The sequence below is a fragment of the Morchella sextelata genome, assembly GCF_020137385.1.
Source record: "Morchella sextelata strain SCLS chromosome Unknown scls_21, whole genome shotgun sequence".
NCBI lineage: Eukaryota > Fungi > Ascomycota > Pezizomycetes > Pezizales > Morchellaceae > Morchella > Morchella sextelata.
The window spans coordinates 926,160-941,406 of record NW_025408636.1 but is presented as its reverse complement, the minus strand read 5'-3'; the positions used below and the strand labels follow the sequence as shown (position 1 = coordinate 941,406).

The 15,247-nt window shown below is 45.6% G+C and overlaps 5 protein-coding genes across 5 annotated transcripts; 3 read left to right on the top strand and 2 right to left on the bottom strand.

Moving 5' to 3' along the window:
* Positions 1-753: 753 nt before the first annotated feature.
* On the top strand, positions 754-1,844 carry H6S33_006825 (uncharacterized protein; the record flags this gene model as incomplete). The annotated part of the gene is made up of 4 exons (XM_044838179.1): positions 754-764; positions 831-919; positions 1,014-1,190; positions 1,516-1,844. 4 exons carry the CDS (start codon positions 754-756, stop codon positions 1,842-1,844), a joined length of 606 nt encoding a protein of 201 aa, XP_044689643.1.
* A 54-nt stretch (positions 1,845-1,898) lies between these two features.
* On the bottom strand, positions 1,899-2,457 carry H6S33_006824 (uncharacterized protein; the record flags this gene model as incomplete). Its single annotated transcript, XM_044838178.1, has 2 exons — positions 1,899-2,098; positions 2,151-2,457. The coding sequence occupies 2 exons, from the start codon at positions 2,455-2,457 to the stop codon at positions 1,899-1,901; spliced, it is 507 nt and encodes a 168-aa protein (XP_044689642.1).
* A 1,879-nt stretch (positions 2,458-4,336) lies between these two features.
* Positions 4,337-4,871, top strand: H6S33_006823 (uncharacterized protein; the record flags this gene model as incomplete). The annotated part of the gene is made up of 2 exons (XM_044838177.1): positions 4,337-4,549; positions 4,626-4,871. The coding sequence occupies 2 exons, from the start codon at positions 4,337-4,339 to the stop codon at positions 4,869-4,871; spliced, it is 459 nt and encodes a 152-aa protein (XP_044689641.1).
* Positions 4,872-8,283: 3,412 nt separating this feature from the next.
* Positions 8,284-9,709, top strand: H6S33_006822 (uncharacterized protein; the record flags this gene model as incomplete). The annotated part of the gene is made up of 6 exons (XM_044838176.1): positions 8,284-8,489; positions 8,562-8,733; positions 8,807-8,860; positions 8,921-9,469; positions 9,528-9,613; positions 9,682-9,709. The coding sequence occupies 6 exons, from the start codon at positions 8,284-8,286 to the stop codon at positions 9,707-9,709; spliced, it is 1,095 nt and encodes a 364-aa protein (XP_044689640.1).
* Positions 9,710-12,934: 3,225 nt separating this feature from the next.
* On the bottom strand, positions 12,935-14,277 carry H6S33_006821 (uncharacterized protein; the record flags this gene model as incomplete). The annotated part of the gene is made up of 4 exons (XM_044838175.1): positions 12,935-13,037; positions 13,124-13,853; positions 13,916-14,109; positions 14,174-14,277. 4 exons carry the CDS (start codon positions 14,275-14,277, stop codon positions 12,935-12,937), a joined length of 1,131 nt encoding a protein of 376 aa, XP_044689639.1.
* Between the last annotated feature and the right edge of the window lie 970 nt (positions 14,278-15,247).

Below are 15,247 nucleotides of genomic sequence, written 5' to 3'. Positions count from 1 at the left end.
ACACAAGCTCTCTTTGAGTGAACGAGTATTGGCAACAATTATTGATGAGGTTGAAGAATCAATTCTTGATACTGAACCTACGTCATTAGTTCTTAGAAGCTTATATAGGGATAATGCACCTTTAGGTACAGTCTAATCCTGTCCCGATACTACTCTATATTCCCTAACGTATTACAGATACTGACAGCTATCTAAATCTTGAATCAAATTCAAGATCAATTACTCCAGTTCAGATACATACTCTAGAGCCAGAAAGTGACTACTTGAGTGCCCGTGGAAGCATTATCCCTTCAGGTTCTGGACTATTTGAAACCGGTTCAACGGAAACTGGATCAGTATCTATTCCTCTCAATTCTCAAATCAATTCGGCGGAAGATATTATCAATTCATACAGCGAGGATATTCTGGAAACAGTGAGACGCAATACAGCCAAAGCACAGCTATCAATGGCTAAAAAATACAACATTCGGAAAAAAGTTGACATTTTTAATGTTGGAGATATAGTAGCATTGGCAGTTCCTCCATTATCCCGTCGGTCAATAGATAACAAAAGAATCTTTTGTCGAATAATCAATAAACCGCATCCAGACAGGCACCAACTGCAATGTTTACATGGTATTCTAGAGCGTCATTACCCAACCACAGAACTAGAAAGAATCCCGAAAGCTCTTACTGCAGGAATTGAAATCCCAGACAATAGAAATAGCATATCGTTACAGGTAGCATCACAAATGATCTCAGCTGGTTTACGTAATGACGGAAATGTATAAAATATATTCAAATTCCATTTATAAAACTATTCATATACTGATTTTTTCAATGGATTATAGGTACCATGTAACTGTCGGAAAAACTGCAATCTTCGATACTGCCGATGTTTTAAGGAAAACCGAACTTGCACCTCCCGCTGTCACCCCCGGTTAGAAGAATGTACTAATACAACAAATATTCCCAACGTAATTGGTATTTAGTCACTTTCTGATAATTCATATTAGGTATTAATTTTCGTATAGAAGAAATTCCAATTGATCCGCTACTATTATCGGATGATTCAGATGAAGCCACCGAGAATGAAAATCAAAGTAGTTCTCCAGAACCCTCTAGCAATGACAGTCAATATTCATCTGCTAGCAATAATAATGAACAGAGAATTATGGAGGAGAAATTGGACCGGATACAATGGAAATACGGTGAGAAGATTCATGGTGCAGTGATATATGCGATGGAGAAAAAATACCCGCTCCTCTCAGATATTATTGAAAGGACAAAAGAACTTGTTATAGAGGAACGCCTACGTCAACATGAAAATATTATCAAACGCACTATCAAGAATTACCGACAGTTGGATTTCTATCAAGAGTTTATTAACTGAAGAAGAAGGAGAAAAAATGGGCCTTCCGTATCGGCTAAGCGGACATTTGAGCAGAATAAGTCTATTCCTTGTGGATATTATAAATCAGGTAGAATGATTCCAATTTTCCTAAAATTATTAAACTAATCAAACTGGTCAAACAGTTCTTGTGGAAATCACACCGGTCGCATTTTGGGTAGGACATTCTGGACAATTCCGGAGGCAAATGGAAATTGAAGGAGATCAAAACGAGGATCCAGAGATATTGTTCAGATCTGTGATTGCTCCAGAGATTTTAACACACTTTATTTGCTCTGATATGCAGATACAGTATGATGAGGCGTTGGAGGTATTACGTGACCCAATTGCACAGGAGTATGGTTCTTTTATTGATGTGGATATGTTGTTAACGGATCTCGAGGGTCTTGTATATAAATCACCTCCACCACAACAACAAAGTACAAAGAGGGGACGTCAGTTGAGGAAAAATTAAGTATTTTATTATTTGTACCTAAAATGATTGAATTCTACATAAAATTTTCTATTCTTAATTTTTCTCTTCCCATTTTCTCATCATCTCGTCCACCAATTCCTTCAATTTCTCCTCACTAAAATCTCCGGAACGCCTAAGCTGTAGCTCAGCCTTAACCTTGATAGCACCGAGAGCAGAAGATCTCTTTGCTTTTTCTGGATTTTTAGCCCTCCATTTAGCTGAATTTGCGCGCTCTCTTTCCTTCTTGCTCATTCCTAAAAAAAATTAATTATTAATTCAATTCCCGGAAAAGAGAAAACCTAGTACCTGATGCTGGTTTGGCTTTTTCCTTATAGTAATAATGAGCTTTAGTGTGTCCGCCCTCCTTAATTTTTCCCTCCTCATATCTTCTAGAATAGTACCGGAGGTGTTGCCAAACAGCTTTCTCTGGGTTTTTCCGGTATCTGAAATCTCTTGCACATGCAGGAACAGGGCAAAAAGTAGAAAGTTGATCAGGTATAGCAGGCAGAGTTGGTGCAGTTTTACTTGATTGAGCCTTCGTTGGCTTCTTTCTAATTCTCCCTGTAGCTGTTCGCCCATAGGGGGCAGCAGGATCTGAAGTGTTGTCTGGCATGTTGATTTTGAAAGATTGATTATCACGGTACAGTGGCACTCAAGAAGGGATTAAGTACTAGGGCCGCGCGTGCGACATCAACCAACTCTCACCCAAAATCATTGCTGGTTGAGGTCGCGCGTGCGCGACTGCAACCAACCCTCACCCAAAATCATTGCTGGTTGAGGTCGCGCGCCCTAGCAACCCTCGCCCTAGCAACCAACCCTCGCCCAAAATCATTGCTGGTTGAGGTCGCGCGCCCTAGTAGCAGCCTTGGTTGCTGAGCGCGCTCATGAATCATGATCAACAATTTTTTACAAACTACATTTTACCAGTCCATTCGTGAATGGACCGGTCCCCTCTCGAATACATGTGTTAAGCGGTCCATTCACGAATTCGGGGTATCTGCCAATCGCCCGGAACATTATCGCCATACTTATGTTGGCATTTCTTACTCTCATCGGTCTCACCGTTCTCTCTAGCGACCTTTAGTCTTATTTTATCCCACGATATACTCTTGCACCTCTCTCTCTTCCCGACTGTTTAATCTTGCTGAGGTCGTATTATCCACTGCTACAATCCACCGGCCTAGGGTCAATTAAAGCCCCAATACTTGGTTCTCGTGACTACCCTTTCCTGCTTGGTACAAAATCAAAGTGCTCATGACAAAGCTTTACCGCCGTCGTCTCCGCTATTGGTTATGCCCTCTTAAATAGCTGGGCAGCAGCGGGTATGCCCTTCTGGTGTCATGACCGCCTGGGGATGCAGGTATAGGTGGATTGTTCCAACTATTGAGAGCAGTATCGCAAGCAGGAATCGACAGGAGAGAGGTTTCCTTACTCCATCCTAGACGTGAAACCACACAAATCCATACGAATTGGCATAAAAGAGCCAAAATTCCAGTTTAATTTGCTAACACTAATAAGGTGATCGCCACGGACTCCATAGTTCCCGTTTAATTTGCATGCTCACCGAAAGAAAAACCCAAGTATCCGTACCAATATTATAAGCAGGAGCATTGGTAAAAATAACGGTCTTTATTATCGATTCATCTATCTAATTTTTCAGAATCTTAGTTTTTGTGTGGAATTATAAGACTTCATATAGACCCGTAATATTAGAAAACCTGCAATTCGCTATTATGTACATCCGATGTGGCCCAGTACTATGGCCAGGGTTTTTGCTTCCAATAACGAAGTACTTGATAAGCGTTAAGCAGTATTTTCGTTTCACACATGCCCTACAACACTAGTAACAATCCTGAGCGGTCTCAATCACCACACCATATATCTTTTTTTATTGACGACTCCCCTTAATTAAACCGTCAAACTAAATCTAAACCAGCGGCACCCACCCTTTACTGTAATTTGGATGAAGTCCACTCCTACAGTGTGGGATTGTACCCAACCGCATTCATGATGGGCCGTGATGGAATTCCGTTTCCCCGCACTTTAATCCTTATATCAAAGTTACGCCCATAAAGGGTTTGAGTGCCGATTTTGATTTCGCCTGACGCATTGAGGGGTAATGTGCACATACATACAGGTATCCAGGTCTGCAGATCAACGAGGAACGAGTTGACAAGTCTGGGCGCGAGACTGGTACCAGGCATATATATAATAGCTATAGAGAGTGTCAAAATCGATATCTGAATGAGAAATCTATTATCTGATAAGAGAGATAATGAGATCTGTTAGCAAAGTTACACCAAATTTTGCTTTTTGGGTGTGGGAGTTACACTCTGTTGACCAATCCACAGCATCATATTATGCAGATGACTGTGCACCCGGCCAGTTTGAAATGCTTGGGCTACACGCCCAACTATGGCCGCCTTAACTCGTTACATGCCTACTTAAACCCAGCATTCGAACATCTACCTACAGCCCAACAAACCAGAAAAATGTCACTATTCGGCGGCGCAACCCAACATCCTAACAATCAAGGACTTTTTGGCCAGACTACCCCTCCCGCACACAATCACAACAGTGAAAATATATCCACAAGCAGTGACAAAGCGCAGACCTACAAACGGATCAACGTCTACTTCCCTTACCAGAACATACCATTCATCATACCCTACCAACCCAACAATTACGCGCGTTGTATCGGGAACGTACATTCCCCCCGCCCCCCTCTCCCGGCTAGATCTCTGTGCCACACTAACCTGCGATCGACGTACATGAATACAGCAGGTCAAAGATAAAATCGACCTCATTGCGCTTGGGATGAAAAGTGTCCCCAAGGACTGGGTTTTGATTTCTGCACTCTCACCTCCAGAATCTAACGCGAAGATCGAAATGATCCATGGAAGCTGCTTGCCGATATTGGCGGACGCGTTTATTAAGCCGGATGGGGCTTATTTGCTATTGTGGACGTCGGATTCGTGGAATGCGAAGGAGCTGGTGAGGTCGGGATTGGAGCTCATCTCGGGGTGAGATTTGTTTTGATTTAGATGGTGAAGGTGTGTGAAGGTGTCGTGGTGCTGCATGTGAGGAGTCAGTCGTCGTCAGCTATAACGGCCCCTGGTATATCTGTACGTACCTGGATAATCTACTGTGGAACGGCGGGGGGGGGGGGGGGGGTGTCAATGATAGTAGCTGTTATAACCCCAAGGTTTGTGATTCATTAGCAATATAAGAAGTACTGGCATAAATGTAGTGATAGTGATAAGTTTATGGGTTCGTCCCAAAGATTCTAGCAGGCAGGTGGGGTCGAGTGATGGATTCTGATAAAGTGTTAAGACATAGTTTATTGTAAATGACGGAGCCTACATGTGAACTATTCAAAAATTTCCACAATAAAGACAAGTATCATCTCACTACATGTACACGCATTGACCACGCGTGTACCCGCCCTTTTAACTGATCAGGTACCCTCTCTCCCCCAGCCCATTGTTGTCCTTTACTAACTGATTCGAACTTAAGCACTGAAACTCTTATTATTATTTTATTAATGTTGCCGATTTGTTAAGTATTTATTGATCTATAACTTTGATATACTTTCCCTAATCTTGTCCCCACTCCTGATCAATATTCCTCTCATACATATGCTCAACGCGAGTCCTCATATATTACCAATATAAAATTAACACTTAATAATCGAAATCTTGCCATGTTGATATCCCATTATGTGGGTTTGTTCAGTTTCTTGCCTGAGAGAGCAGCGATATAAGCTTTATGGGAAGTCTGCGCATGTATGTACACAGACACCCACAACAAGAGTGAGAAGCCATGAAGCGCAAATCAATGCCAAGAACCCAATAAATTAATCACCGGCTATATATATATGCGCCCTCGTGATCCCCACCACATATTACTGGGCCCAATATATCGGCCCCCTTCCCATGGTACCAGCCTACTCGAAGACTACGGGTACTGGCACGGCACCCGATCCGAGAAAGCCCTACTTAGCTACTCCACTACTGCCTGGATTTTCTTTTAGTTGAAACGAGGTGCTTAAGAGTACTACTAATCGGCAAAAAAAACAACTCTTTGATTGTGATCCTTGACAGGCATTAATAACCCCCCCCCATCCCCTTGTTGGATCCGCTTTCCGAGCCGAGCGTGGTATTATTGAGGTAGGGTATTGGTATGATTGTTTTCGTGCCGGCCGTGGTGCTGGCTCTCCGACAAACCCCTTGTTCTTCAGATCCCCACCGCCTCCTGCCCGCTTTGGGCGTTTTTTTCCCCGGTTAATATATATAGGCACGTCACTCGCCAACCAACCTTCTCCTCCTCTTCCCCATCCCCACAATGATATGGCCGTTCAACGACTCTGAGAGAAGACAAGAGAAATATATTAAATGTTGAAGAGCTTAGTCAGATCAAGCTCCTGATGACCAAGTGCGGAAGACCATCGCGGGTACGGGTGTTCTCCACCCCCCACCCCCCACCCAGAGGCCGGCCCTCTGAGCCCGCGAGAAAAAAGGTCATACTTGCACGTACACAAGTATAAGTAACCAGATACAGCAGCATGGAGAATCTCAGGACTTGTAGTATACTGCCATGACTCCTAGTTAGCACCATCCAGTCAATATATCAGGGCGGTAATATACTTCACTTGTTTATAGCGCAGTTTTACATTGAAGCGGGTGTTTGGGAACGAACATTCTGGGCGCAAGGTTATGTAGGCACATGGTTGGAGTACCAGTCCGGAAGATTATGTTGGGCATATATCAGGCTACGTAGTGCAGGGACTACCGACTAGGGGGGCTAGCTGCTTCACATGTTGACGCATGCATGTTCCCTGCCGCCGGATATTTATTTATTTAGGTTTAATTACTGATGTAGCCGAGCAGGTCGCTTTATTTTGTAGATTACTGATTTTTCCCTTTGACGTGATTGGCGTTGTAGTATGTAGTAACATCATTTCATAGTAGTAACATCATTTCATAGTAGCAGAGTAGCACTTTGAATTAAAAACCTAAAACCCCAGGCAGGATCCGTACAGTCAAAGTAAATTCTTTCTATAGAACTATATTCCACAATAGATCCTTTACTGTTACCCCGCAATCCAATAGTCGAAGTAATAAATTAATTCCCGTCGTACATAAGCCCATGCATGGTGCTGGTTTGGTGATGCCAAGGGCATCTTACAGTAGTTGTGAACTGAGATAGGAAGGTTAATTGTCGTTCTTGACGTCTTCGGAACGTCTGACAGCCGTTCATAGGGACACATTAGAGGTCAATCTGTTGAGCTTTTATATCTACTTGCAGTCTTTAAAGGGAGTATAAACCAAAATTAAGTAGATAATATTACTATCTCGGAATTCGGTGGAAGAAAGCTAGAAAGATGATTCCTTTAGACATTCTACGAGGTTTAGTTTGTTTTTTATCCATGTCTACACTTGGCAGAATATCAAGAAACGGACGAAAGGGAAGTGTATCAACATCATATGATGCTGGGGAGGACAGCTAGTACTCGTTAGAGTGACACAGAGGTGAATTTACCCAGTTCCCCAAGCCACATCTTCAAAGGCCAATAGAATTTGAGTTCATCCCCGCTTACAAACAGCGTCGCCCCACATACTTGCCACGTAGGGAGAGAAAAGTCCGTACGCGTAGATTTGAGAATTATTGAGTGAAGTCTCATACTAATTGCACACATAACTACAACTAGTGTAGAATCATGAGATATCATTCCATGCCTATGTATGTAGCTAGCCTGCAACTAAACTAACCCACAGACATCCGCTACCAACGGCTGTGGCGTGTCAATCCCCTAGCTCGACAAGACCTTCTTCACAACAAATCACGCACCGTCCTCCCAATCCATCCTCGTATTTCCCAGGACCGGCCACAACAGCGAGGTCCACATGAACCTTCTAACCTGCATGCCAACTGCTTAGCAATGCAAGGTTCTCCTCCCAGTACAACAGTAGCACAAGTCCGCCCCGTATATATTAATATAAAACTCTGCGTTCGGACGTTCGCCCTAGCTAGCTGGAAGCATGAAGGTTTACCTGTCAAATAGACAAACAAAAACTCTATCTACCCACGCCCCTCGGTCCGGAAACTCGCCCCGTTTTTTTTCTGCACTCGGCCTTCATAAAAGCGAGATGATGGCTCCCAGCGTTTCGTTTACAATAGAGAACCAGCAAGACGGGGGGTATTGCAACGCGGGGTAGTATAGGACGATGGGCATGAGATGACATGGGAATATGGACCACTGACCACCGACTACTCTAGCTAGCTAGCTGGAGAAAGTAGGAAAAGAATCAGAAGAGGGACGGGGAGTATATTAATGTTTGTTGGCTCTAGTGTCTATAAAACGACGGGATATCGCAGCCAAGGTTTCGCCCTCCAGACAGCAGAATAGCTTCTTTGACAAACAGATCGAACACCTACAATGTTTCGAATCAGAACCTTTTTCCTCTTGTTTTTGACCACGCAGATTCTTGGCGCACTCGGTGCCTTGACGTGGAAGACTTTCGATATCTCGTCCCTTTTGGTGGAGGAAGCTGCAAACGTCAAGTATCAGGATGTCAACGGAAATACTAAGAACCTTGAGGTAATTCTCAAGGAGAACGGCGCAAACAACATGAAAATCCGAATGTGAGTTTCTCTCTCTCTCAACCAGGCTGCTATTTCTATTGGAGATGAGCTTATGGGTTTGTGGTGTATTAGCTGGGTCAACCCATCGGATGGAATTTACAACCTGGACTATGCGGTCAAGGTTGGATTGAGGGCAAAGGCTGCGGGCTTGTCTGTTACTTTGAACTTGCACTACTCCGATACCTGGGCGGATCCAGGACACCAGACCACCCCCAGCGCGTGGTCGAGTTACACTATCACTCAGGTACGAATCATTCATATACCCCCCAATCCAAACATAACTAGGCTGTCAATGATACTAATTAACCTCCCCGCAGCTCGCCGCAGCCGTGAAATCCTATACCACTAACGTTCTCAACACATTCGCATCCGTAAGTCACATCACTTACACCCGCAATAACCTCTAAAACCGCAGCACTAACTCTCTCCAGAACGGAATCGATGTCAACCTCATCTCCATCGGCAACGAGATTCGCGCCGGCCTCCTCTGGCCCCTCGGTTCTTACACCAACTTCGCCAACATCGGCACGCTACTTACCGCCGGTGCCCAAGGTGTCCGCGCCTCCAGCCTCAGTTCCGCCCTCATCATGATCCATCTCGACGAGGGCTACTCATGGGACACACAGAAATGGTTCTACGACTCTCTTGCGGCCTCCGGAACCTTCAGCATGAGCTCTTTTGACGTCCAGGGTGTCTCTTACTACCCATTCTGGTCCACCTCCAGCACCATCGCGAACTTCCAGACGGCAGTCAACAACATGGCTAACACTTACGGAAAGAAGATCATTGTTATGGAGACAGATTGGCCAGTGACGTGCACAACGACGACGAACTTCCCAAGTTCGTTGTTGTCAGCGTATCCGTTCTCGGCGGCGGGGCAGGTCTCATGGGTTAAGGCGATTGCGACGGTGGTCAAGGCGATCCCGAATAGTCTCGGTGTCGGTGTTATGTACTGGGAACCGGGCTGGATTGATAATGCTGTAAGCTTCCCGTAACCTTTGCGTCGTGGTTTTTAGAAATAATGCTAATAGCGAGAAGAGTCTGGGAAGCTCATGTAGTGATAATGTTTTGTTTACTGGTGACTGGAGCGGGTATCCAAGTACAGTTATTGCGAAGGCGAGATCGTAAGTCGCACTCCTCATTCCAACGAGTGATCAAGTATGGACAGAGTTCTAACGTATTGGGGTTATAGGAGTGTCAACATGATGTCACAGATCTAAGAAAAACTCTGGTAAATAGCATATCATGGCGGCAGTCCATGTTAATAGATTATAGCCAGAGTAGTCAAATTGAAAACATATGGTTAGGGTTAATATAGCCACGATTGATTGTTTTTTGCGTGAAATTTAGAGATTGTGATTTGCTCCGGCTCATGAATAACCCACATGGTTCATGACTAGCTATAAATACTCCCTTTTTGTTCGTTTCTTTGACTCACTCGATATTCGAATCTGCCAGCCAGTGTTTCGTCATGTAAAAATCAAAACCCACAAATCAGTGCACTCTTGTCTTTTTTCAGTTCAATACATAACCCCAACAATCCTAGCCTGCTTAAGTCGCTGTTATTGATTAAAAAAAAACACCTAAACCTGTTCTGGTCAAGGAATACTGCCAATATACGCCCAGGAATTAGAATTATATGGAGTGAAAATGAAAATCGAGGTTGAAATAGACATAGAAAGCTCCGCCCCGTTATTATTACCAACCTCCCACAAAGGTCTTAGTCAATAGCCGTGAAAGACCAAACCAGACATCCCCCGAACTGTCTTCTTTGCGTAATACGAGTATACCTACTAAGTACGTATGAACAGTATGCTATTGAAGACATTCCATTAGTTGCAATAAGCCGGTCTACCAGTATTTTTCGAGTGAGATTTCACGACCACAACAAAGCTTATATAAAGGCCCGCTTCCAAGTACCACGGCACGATAACCTCGAGCTCAGCGCTACCACTAATACCAATTACCCAGCATTCCCCCTGAGCCATCCAGTATCATCAACGGCGCACGAATATATCACAACTATCAATCCTGCTCCCCGGTCTTGTCAGTCAAAATCTCTGGTCAACTTATATAGACTCCTTGGCCACGGGTTTCCTCCCTATCCTAGACCTGATAGAAGCCTCTTCCGTCGACAAGCCTTTCCTGCCGATAGACCAGAGGACTATGATCACATCGAATGATCTGTAGTCCGCGCCAACATCACCACTACAGCTATTTCAAAGCACCCTTAAGCCAAAGAACCTCGAACCCGAGCTTTCGTTACAATGTAGCCCGTTTACTCGCGGGTGTGGTTCATCCCTGAATTTGGTTCCGATCTCAGACGGTATTCAGAAGGGGAGGATAGTGCGGTCAGAGAGCCGACAGTCCAGGTCTGACCTACTATGAAAGTCTTATTTTTATCGAAACACACACCTATTTGTCGGAATTCTAAAATTCATGGTAAAAGGAATTTTGGAGAACTCTGAAGACACGATATAGACCGGTCCAATGTGATCTCTCCAGAGTGAATTTCGGTCACTCCTTTCCTTTCGGCCTTACCAATGCAGACCCGCCCACTCCTATCGTTGTCACCCAGAAAACTTGAACATATCGTAGGCTACCAAAATTCCAAGTATCAAGGACGCTTTGATATATGATATCACACGCACTTTCCCAACGAAACATTGACAAAATGCCACCATACTCCCCAGAAAATGCGCGTCCTCCTCCTCGTTATTGTAAACTCTCGTGATTTCCTGAGCGAAACCCCAAGAAGCTCGAGCCAGCTCAGTCCACGACCGACGACCCCCGGACGATGTTACAAGAACCAGACGCCCAGAAATCTCACATATGAGATTGAACCAGAATATTATAGCTTAACAATGGTACAAGTATAACTGTCAATGTCCTCGGCAACAATAACGGGTGTAAAAGCTCTCTCCGCAAGGATCATTTGATAGCACTCGTTCACAAGCTATCACTCGCTAATATTTTAACCATGACAAAATTCGCAATCTAGCTGAAGCCAACGTGTTCGTTCATAGAATGTTGAAAACTGGGCATCCCGTCCGCTCTGCCATACATAAACAACATATCGTCCAGTTAGTACTGCAGTGGGTGACCATGTGGGAATCCTGGATAACGAACTCAATCCTCCTTTTTTTTCTTTTGTTCTCTCGCAAGCTATGGTGGAGTGTTCAGAGAATTGGAAACATTCTCGGTTGAAGATAAGTATGAGTTGACGTTTATGGATATGTATGGCCTTTGGGTCATGGGGGTGAACACCGATCTGGATCCCGTGTGAAATGGAATGTCAATACGACATAACTTTATAGCATAAGGACTAACACATGTGAGTTACTAAATCTATGATTTACCTTTCGTATCGTTAACTTTATACTACAGCTCTGACGTGAAGCCTTACAAAAAGGCTACTACGTTAGTACATATGTACTTGCAGAATCTACCATAAAGCGCCCATCGAATTCCCAGATACGACAGGATGATTAAACACGTACCCACCAAGCAAAACAGAACCTTTAAAACCAGACAAAACAGTGCCGAGAGTATGAAACTCGCAAGTGAACGTTCCTCCCGGCGGGCGTTAATTGACGCAAATGAGAGTAATCTCGATAGCTGGGTCTTGGTCTTGGAGAGACGGAAACGAATGCTCGGGTTATAGCGATAGTTGGCGTGCCGAAGACGTTGGGGACTGACTGCCGGTGTTTTTCGACATTATGTGGAATTAACGATCGCGAGGACTCCAGAGAGCACTTCATGATGCCACGCCTGCAAATAGAGACGTGGTATATATAGAGATAGCAGGCAGAGATAGTCTTGATAGATTTGTAAAGCACAATCAATGGCCGAAGGCAATTACAAACTCACTATCTGTCGTCTTATCTGTCCTCAAGAACCGGAAAGTGTCTTGGGGAAGACCAAGGTTTCACCTAACCCTGACATCTTGAGCATCGTCCTCAACGATTTTTCGCATCTTTCTGTAAATCTATCTTCGCAGTTCATAATCAGGTGGTTTTGGCTATGTTCAGAGCGTCTGAAAAAAAGGAAATAACGGAGGGGGTGGTAAAAAGAATCTTTATTTTCGGGATAGAGCGAGTGATAGCTCATGAATATCATTATTTTACCATGTAATTGTTAATTCTGGTCAGTCATTGCGGTGGCCGCGGATGTTGTTAACAATTCTTATTGTTAAGCGTTTCGTTATGTTATTCCAAACTATCTGTGCTTTTGTACATACCAGAGGCAGCCTGTCCCTCTAAACTGCAAGAGCTTTCGCGCTCTCTCTCTTATACTCATCAGTTCTTACAACCCATTTTCTACGTCCGCGGTTTCTTCACTTTGATCATCTCTGAAAACAGTAAATCAGGTTGCAGCATGTCTATGTCTTTATTCTTTCTCAACCACTCTTTTTTTCTCCAGACCAGCCGGGTGTTAGCACACATCTATAAGTACTTTCTATAAACCTCATCTCCATTCAAATTCCTCAACCTCTCCGCCGCCTGCTCCGGCGTAATATCCCTCTGCGGCTCCGCCATCATCTCATACCTAGCGCACACCAAATATATTAGCACAGCACACTCCCACCACCACCACCACCACCACCACCACACTCCACCCCAAGGACAACATACCCGACCAAAAACTTCCTCACACTCGCACTCCTCAACAACGGCGGATAAAAGTGCAAATGCAGGTGACTCGCCGCCCTCTCCTCCTCCGTACACACCAGCGGCGCCTGATGCACACCCATACTATACGGAAACGACGTCTCAAACAGGTTATCATAGCGCTTCGTCACCTGGGCGACCACCTCCGCCAGCGCCAGCCTCTCCTCTTCCGTCAGCTCCGCCAGACTCGCCACCTGCCGCACCGACACCACCATCGTCTCGAACGGCCACACGGCCCACCACGGACACAGCGCTACAAAGTGCGCGTTCGCGTACACGACGCGCTCCTGCTTGCGCAGCTCGAGTGCAACGTAGTCCGCGAGCAGGCCGGTCCCGTGCGCTGCTTTGTAGGCGGCCATGTGTTGCAGCTCGAGCGCGGGCTCTTCGGGGACGCCGATGGTGCTCCAGACTTGGCCGTGCGGATGCGGGTTGGAGCAGCCCATGGCCGCGCCTTTGTTTTCGAAGATCTGCAGGTAGGTGTACTGCTCCCGTGGTGGGGTGATGGCCGGGGTGGGAGCGTAGTGCGGGTGGGAGGGGGGGAGGTGCGCGGTGTAGATGGAGGTCCAGGTGTTGATTATCGGGACGATGTCGGCAGGTAGGAGGTCGGCGAGGGTGAGGTTGTGGGTCGGGTTGAAGGTTATCACGTAGCACTTGCCCTTTGTGGCGGTTGCGCGCAGGAGGAGTGGGGACTTGTCTGTGGGCGAGGAGAGGGTTAGATGTGAGGATACGGGCGGAGAGGGGGATGGTGGGGGTTACCGTCTGCAGACTCCGCAAGGGGCTCGATGTAGTCGGGCTGGTTCTCTTTGACGGCGCTATAGTCATTGACGAATACGAAGGTCTCCTTGTAATCCGGGTTGACGTCGCCCGCAGCGCGCTTATTACCAGGACAGAGGTAGCATGCCGGGTCGTAATCCGGGAGCGTAACCTTCGACGGCGATTCCTGCTGCCCTCTGCGCTCACATCTGTTAGCGACTGACCACTCCTACATGTACATCCAGCTAGCATGAAACATACTGCCATGGCCGCTTCGTGCGGTGCGGCGAAACGAGGATCCAAGACCCGCGCAGAGGATTGAAGCGGCGGTGCGAGATGTCGTTGAGAATCTTGTCTTCCGACATTGTGTGTGTGTGTGTGTGGTGAGGGGTTAAGTTGGAGTTCGAAGCCAATGATGATGGACGATCCCTTATAAATATCGTGAGAGTTCAGCCGGTGAGAGGTGGGGTCAGTCACGGAGAGAGAGCTGTCCCGCCGTTTAATGTCGTGGTGGGGCTGCTGGCTGCTTCACATATCATTTCCCGGGTAATTTCCACGTGTGCGCGCAGGGATCGGCTGAGATGCCGGTAGCGTCTCCGATGCCCGTCGGAATGGCTGACTGCGGTGAGGGAAGGCCTGCCAAGACCGGGTGCTGGAGCTGTCTGGAAGGGAGTGTTGTTTCCTTTGGAAACAAGGAGAATTCCTAATCTCGGGAACCCGTATTGTTGAGAAACGGTAGAGATCAAGAACTGGCAACCGTGTCTATCATTTATATATGAGAAGTGGCAATGACGGAGTATCACAATTAATTGCAATGCTCAGGTAACGTTGAATTCCGTCTGTAGGTAACGATATTCATCAACTTCAAAGTACCCGTGTTCTCAAACCGTAATAGCAGCTTTGCTGTTGAGACGGACTCGGATGTGGACTTTTCCCAAGCAAAAGGCATATTTGCAACTAAAATTTTAAATTTTCCCGCGACTATAGTAAAGGAAGTCAGGTTTCCAGCGCCATATCGGTATAACCTATGAGTTTGTATTCTCCGCAGGACCGAATCCGTAAACAGCTCTCCATAGCTATGTAGGCAGAAGTTAGTCAAGGTCAATGTTTATTTCGCAGGTTATCTGGCCGTAGTTACCCGGCATGGTCCACGCTCGAGTCAGCGAGCGAGCGAGATCCTGTGATTGTAGCTGAAAGCTAGTTCGCCCGTGCCTTTTTAACGGTCTTCAACATCTAATCCTATAAAAGCTTGAGGTACTATATTCATACTCTGTTTTCAATTTCGACGAGCGCGAGGAGTTGAAAAATGACCCGAACACGATTAAACTTTTGCAT